General features: G+C 43.2%; 1 protein-coding gene across 1 annotated transcript; it reads left to right on the forward strand.

Moving 5' to 3' along the window:
- Positions 1-5,454: 5,454 nt before the first annotated feature.
- Smp_122840 lies at positions 5,455-6,966 on the forward strand (the record flags this gene model as incomplete). The annotated part of the gene is made up of 7 exons (XM_018791519.1): positions 5,455-5,526; positions 5,561-5,642; positions 5,675-5,847; positions 5,884-6,061; positions 6,092-6,663; positions 6,698-6,835; positions 6,871-6,966. The coding sequence occupies 7 exons, from the start codon at positions 5,455-5,457 to the stop codon at positions 6,964-6,966; spliced, it is 1,311 nt and encodes a 436-aa protein (XP_018645327.1).
- Between the last annotated feature and the right edge of the window lie 274 nt (positions 6,967-7,240).

The raw sequence follows: 7,240 nt of genomic DNA on the forward strand, positions 1-7,240 counted from the left end.
CATACAGTCATCAAGAACAGCACTCTTCATTTGCTAGGCCGCAGAAGGCACTGTCGGGCGGAATAAAAACGGACTGGTGACAAAGGCGTGTACAGGCAATACAAACATACAAGGAACATATGCACAGAGGCAATAGGGATAAGACAGACTAATGCATCAGACAAGGTTTGTCAACAAATTTCTCTCCAATCTGATAAGCTTATTTCGTCATGTAATCCCTCTTCGACAAGCCAAAACTGGAGTTTCCCAACTGCTAGTTCTTAATGGTTTGACAGTAACGACGGTGATGCCGCTAACCTTTCGCTGAACAGTATCCCTGGACATTTCGACCGACCCACATCACCTATAGTGAGCCCCCAAATGCCCTGGTACGGCCGAGGGTGGGAAGAGTCCGCTCTCCCTCTTCAAATGATCTCATGTGGCCACGCGTATACAGCCACTATCATGGAAGTCCTACTCACTGCCTTCTCGTGGCACCGGTATTGTTTACGAAATTGAGAGGATGAAAAGTGACTGTCCGGTGCTTTAACCCGGTTGGTGGAAGCGAAAAGTCCACTTAGGGGAGTTAGAAAACCCTGATTCCAAACCAATGGTGCACATGGGCTCCAGTACCGTGAGGGAACAAATGGCGTATGAACCAATTGTTGGTCACCGGCTACTACGTGACTGCATCTCCTCACAACGTTCCACTGCTTTATTGATTACTCCTTCAGGACAAATGCTCCGGGTATGGCCCCTAAGAAAACCACATGCCTCAGTCTGGGGGCCTGGGCAGCATCCTAGCCCTTACACAATTTAATGAAATGACAATGTTTTGTGTGGCACATATATCTTTGGTGCCTCCTTGTACCAATACTTGTGTGTTCAAATAAATGAACAAATAATGCTGATAAAAGCTACATTCGCAACTGCACAGCACTTTCCGAAGTTAACCTGAGCGCCGACTTGGTGTTCTGAAAACTGCAGCACCTAAGAAAAGATACTTCTCCTGGTCCGGACATGGTTCATTCTGCTATACTGAGGGACGCAGCTTCAATCTTGGCAACACCAATTAGAGTGATTTCATCACGCTCAGCCGAGGCACATAACTGGAAATTTGGAAGCTGGCTCACATCACACCAATTTTCAAAGGAGGTCGACGCTGTGAACCCTCAAGCTACCGCCCGTCGTCTCTTCTCTCTATGCCTTCAAAAATTATTGAGTCTATGATATGCGACGGTATGCACAGCTAATTACTATCTTTAGACTTCTTTTCATCCCAACAGCACGGTTTCAAGAAGGGTCATTCTCGTTTAATCAACCTGCTGACTGAGATGGACAGATGGACAACCATCCTTGATCGCAAGGGGAAGGTTGACATCATTAACCTTGGCTTCTCAAAGGCTTTTGATATGGTCAACCATATATGTCTCATCAATAAGCTCAGACGATTGGGTACCAAACCACCTCTAATTGACTTGCTCACTTCATATCTAAAAGATCGACATTTTAAGGTCAGGGTTAAATTCACTTCTCTCAGTCTATGGGATTTACTGTACTGTACTGGGACCTCTTCTTTTCTTGATTAATATAAACCATCTTCCACGACAGGCATCGTTCACTTATCACTTCGTTCTGATGATGTGAAACTTTGGAGATAGGTACGCACCCAAGAGGATATACTGTCACTTCAAGAGGATCTAACTCGAATTCAATGTTGGGCAGATGAACATTGGAGCGCGTTTTTAGCCAGTTTAAAATAATCTTGAAATAATCAAATAATCTTCGGCATTTTTATTCGTCCACACTTAGAGTACGGAAATATAGTATTTCCTCCCTCTCTCCAAAAGGATAAGGACATTCTGGAGCGTATCCAATGGCAAGCCATGAAATCAGTCCGGGGACTCAAATTCAAGCCCCATGAGGAGCGCTTGCGATCACTAAATCTTTACCCATTAGAGTAAAGGAGTTTACAGTATCCTTAACACTCCTGGTCATCCCTTTAAACTCCCACTCAGGTTTAGTTCCAACACAAATCTAAGGGGTAACATCCTTAAGGAATCTCGCGAGGCGTTTTTCCGTGGACGAAATATCATTGTGCAAGGTGTACCGCGAAAATATGGACCCAACTCAAGCAAACTCTGATATTCGGGAATGGAAATTCATCAAGCATTACTTAAAACTTAAGAACATATTGACCCAACAGGTAATGCAACTAGCCAAGAGAGACGGAGACTCTAGGCCCCGGCTATTGAAGATAACCTTCCCCTCCTTTCACATGGCGGCTGCAACTCTGGAAGCATTTCGTGCCAATAGACGTCGGTTGCCAACTGGCATCCATATGCATCCGGATAGGCCCCACGACAGCAGAATCAAGCACAAACGAAAGCTGGGGCTAACAATTCCACTCGTGGACTGTCTTGATCATAAAAAAACGTTTAAAGGACAGGGACTACCAACTCGGTAAACATCGTATAGGTAGGCTACCTGTTCACTCACGCACGGCTCATATAGACAAACAGGAAGAAGCTCACGCGTTCCAAATTGAAAACATAAACTGCCTATACACGAACGCCGCGAGCTTGCCAAACAAAATGGATGAGCTACGTGAACTTAGCAACGCTAATGATGCCCATCTGATAGGAATATCCGAAACTTGGATAACGTCTCAGTTTACGGACCAGGAGCTCGCAATAACTGGGATGTCTTTATTTCACAACGACAGAAAAACAGGAATCAAGAACCGCACTCGTCGTTTGCTAAGCCGCAAAAGGCACTGTTGGGCCGAATATAAACGAACCGACAATAACGAAGCATACAGGCAATATTAACGCATAAGGAACATATGTTCAAAGGCAATAAGAGAAGACAGGCTTCAGTTCCAGACCAAGCTTATAAATTCGTCTCCAATCCGAAAAGCTTATTCAGTTACGCAGCTTCTCTTTGACAAGGCAAAACTGGAGTTTCCCAATTGCTTGGTCCCAATGGCCCGACCAATAACGACGGTGATGCCGCCAACCTTTTGGCTAAACAATACTCCCAGACATTCCAGCTGACCCACATCAACTATACTGACGAAAGCTTCACCTGCACCTGTACAGGACTTTCCGAAGTGGATCTGAGTGCTGACCTGGTGCTCCGTAAACTGCGGCACCTGAGAAAAGACACTTCTCCTGGTCCGGATATGGTTCATTCCTCTGTATTGAGGGAAGCAGCTTCAATCCTGGCGACACTACTTAGCGTGATGTTTGCACACTCGCTAAGCAGAGGCAAACTACCGAAAATTTGGAAGCTGGCCCACATCACACCAATTTTCAAAGGAGGTCGACGCTGTGAACCCTCAAGCTACCGACCAGTGGCCCTTCTCTCCATACCTTCTAAAATTATGGAATTCCTAGTATACGACGGTATACTAGAATACTTATCATCCTCAAAGTTCTTCTCACCTCAACAGCATGGTTTCAGAAAAGGTCATTCTTGTATGACCAACCTGCAGACTGCGGTGGATAGATGGACAACCATCCTTGATCGCAAGGGGAAGGTTGACGTCATCTACCTGGACTTCTCAAAAGCTTTTGATAGGGTCAACCACGTATGTCTTATCAAGAAGCTTAGACGACTGGGTATAAAACCCCCTTTGATTGACTGGCTGACTTCATATCTAGAAAACCGACATTTTAAGGCCAGGGTGAACTTCACTCTCTCTCAGGCTATGGAATGTCATAGTGGGGTCCCCCAGGACTCAATACTAGAACCTCTTCTCTTCTTGATTTACATTAACGATCTTCCTTAACAAGTTTCATCTGACTTATTGCTTTTTGCTGATGATATGAAACTTTGGAGAGAGATATGTAATCATAATGATATACTAGTTCTTCAGGAGGATCTGACCCGACTTCAAAGTTGGGCAGACTACAACGGACTTACCTTCAACACTTCAAAGTGCAAAGTAGTCCATCTGAGACATGTTGCAGACTATAGTTATAACTTAGGTAACTCAACTCTAGAAGTTTCCCAAGTTGAAAAAGATTTAGGAGTGTTGGTACCCTATGACCTGAAATCGTATGCGAACTGTGACAAAAACGCCTCTCAAGCAAACCTTGCACTGGTAACATTGAAGCGCATTTTTGGCCAGTTTGACGGTAGAACCTTCCATATAATCTTCAACAGTTTTATTCGTCCCCATTTAGAGTACGGAACCATAGTATTTCCTCCTTCCCTTCAAAAGGATAAGGACACTCTGGAACGTATACAACGTCGAGCCACGAAATCAGTTCGGGGACTCGAATTCAAACCTTATGAAGAGCGCCTCAAATCACTTAACCTTTACCCGTTAGAGTACAGGCGTCTTAGAGGTGACCTTCTTATGACTTACAGTATCCTTAATACTTTCGGTCACCCCCTTAAACATCTTAAGTTTATTCATAACACTAACCTAAGAAGTAACACCCAGGAATTGGAGACCCTATATAGCAGAACAGACTGCAGACACAACTTCTACTCCGTTAGGGTTGTCAAGTGCTGGAATTCGCTGCCGACTGAGCTAGTCCAAGCGACCTCCCAGGAGTCTTTTAAGAGGAAACTTGACTTATTCTTAAGGACTAAGGATAACATATTATTATGATTTACCAAATTCTTTTTTCCTCTATTATCGTTCATATACCTAGGTTTTTGCCTGGAGGTATTGGTGATCCACTGCTACTAGACACGGAAGCCCGTTAAGTGAAAGCTTCTTCTATTCCGTCCTCAACTATTTGAACCATTTGAACCCGGAAACTGGAGACACAACGCAGCAGAACGGATTGTAGACATACCTTTTACTCCCGAAGAGTGGTTAAATGATGGAAATCTCTGCAGACTGAGCCAGTCCAAGCGGCTTCCCATGAGTCGTTTAAGAGAAAACTTGACATATTCTTAAGGTCTAAAGATAGTATCGTGCTATGATTTACCAACTACTTTCTCCTCTTTGATCTTTATTATACCTAGGTTCCTGCCTGGAGGTGTCGTTGAATCCGTACTACTAGATACGGGGGCCCGTTAAACGAAAGCTCCTTCTCTTCCGTCCACAACCATTTGAACCATTTGAGCCATTCCTAGTCAGTCATTTTGATAACCCACCTCTATTATTTCGTATTTGAATAGGGAGAAAAGTGTAGTTCTCTCGAACGAAAGTGCCTAATACATAAATTTAAAAACATTCAGTTTCTGAACAGTTGGTATTTTATTTTTATACTATTAACTATAATTTATTGAATACTGCCGTCCCACTTCCGTTGTTTTAATGTGCAGTCATCCGTTGCGTCAGACCCGTAATCTTGGCGTTGTCTTTCTTTGGATCCTAATTCCAAGTTAGATTGTAAGTCTGTTTAAGGTCGTCTAGCGTACTAATTGATATGGATAGACTGGGTGCCCATCCTGTTTCATGGTTGAAGGCTGTAATCATCCACAGGCAGATGGTAGTTGGTGTCATCGAAAATGGCTATCAACATCAATCGAGAGGTTGAAGATACCTTTTACAGGTATAAAATGCCGAAACTTACTGCCAAGGTATGGTTTTAACTTTGTATTGAGACCTGTGTAGGTAGAGGGTAAAGGGAATGGTATTAAAACAGTCATCGTAAATGTGTCAGATATCGCCAAAGCATTGTACCGAAAACCCATTTGTATGTTTATTTGACTATCTAAACAGCTTTAGATCTCACTAAGTTCTTTGGGTGCGAGCTAGGAGCTCAAATCCATGTAGACGAGAAGAATGAACGCTACATCGTTAATGGTGCTCATCAAGCAGATAAATTGCAGGAACTATTAGATGGCTTCATTAAGAAGTTTGTGTTGTGCCAAAGCTGCGGGAATCCGGAGACTACCATGGTTAGTTCTGTTAAAAAGCTATTCTATTTTTAATAGCACGTCAACAAACGAGGAGGTACAGTTGCTACAACATGTAAAGCATGTGGAAGTCAGGGACAACTGGACGTTACTCACAGGCTGACCCAGTATATTGTCAAAAACCCTCCAGAACCAGAAGCTACTCCGGCGAAATCGAAGCAAAAGAAAGGAAAGAAAACGAAAGGTGATAATGAAGGTAAGTGAAATAACAGACCGTTACTGTCAGATGACGATAATGATGCAAACCCTAATGGAGACGAAAATAGTCGCAACAGTCCTGTTAATGCTGATGAAGATGATGAGGATGACGACTGGTTAGAAGACACTACTGAGGAGGCGCGACGCCAGAGGATCAACACTTTATCGGCTATGGCAAAGTCTCTTGCTCTGTGCGACGACGTAGAGCGCTCTGAAACCGAAAGAGCGGATATTTTTTACAAACACTTGTCACAGATGCATAAATGTGATAAAGTCTTGGCAAATCGTAAGGAAGTGAAACTGGAAGCGGACCGCCTAAGTCTTGGCCCACGTGCTGTGTTGGTTATCGCAGAGGTGTTGTTTAATAATCCCTCTACTATACTGACTGATATAAAGAAATACTCCCCATTATTACTCTTGTTTACTCGATCGGGTGAAGATCAGAAACGAGCCCAAATATATACATGGGGTGCCATGGCGAAGCTTATTGAGAGACATTCAGATCAAAATCTAGTAGATAAGGCATGTCATCTTCTTAAAACGTTGTACGACTGCGACGTTATTGAAGAAGACGTTATTTTGGGTTGGTACGACAAAGGAGTAAGTGCTTTATTGAAGTTATATTAAATTATAGCCTTCAAAAAAATTCGTATCTCGCGAGCTGAGTGCGAAAATACTGGCTCGTTGCTCTCCTATGGTGACATGGTTGCGACAAGCTGAAGAGGAAGAGTCAGAAAGTTCTGAGGAGGAGTCTGAAACGAATGGCCATACAGTATGTCCTTTTTAAATTAACTGATTTGCTCTTAGATCACTCAACCTATTAATGGGTCAAACAACGCCAGTGTTCCTGCTACTAATGTAACGGATGATGAAGATGACGATGTGGACATAGATGCTATATAAAACGTTCCACCAAAACGTGTTAAACTATTGAGCTACCAAGCTTTAACTTGTCTCCGATTCCTCATTTATATGTTGTCATTTTCTAACAAATATATTCCTGCCTGGTAACTTAACAAACGAGTTCTTCTGTCCATGTTATGCTCGAGTGTCCAGAGTGGCTCATTAACTGAGGTGTCATCGCTCACTGTGTGGGTTGCGGAGTCAAGTTCCTTGGATCGAGAGGTGTGTACATGTAATTGTTATGTATATTGTAAGCTTAGCTGTGTACGGTACT

The sequence above is a fragment of the Schistosoma mansoni genome (genome assembly GCF_000237925.1).
Source record: "Schistosoma mansoni, WGS project CABG00000000 data, chromosome 2 unplaced supercontig 0193, strain Puerto Rico, whole genome shotgun sequence".
NCBI classification, from domain to species: Eukaryota; Metazoa; Platyhelminthes; class Trematoda; order Strigeidida; family Schistosomatidae; genus Schistosoma; species Schistosoma mansoni.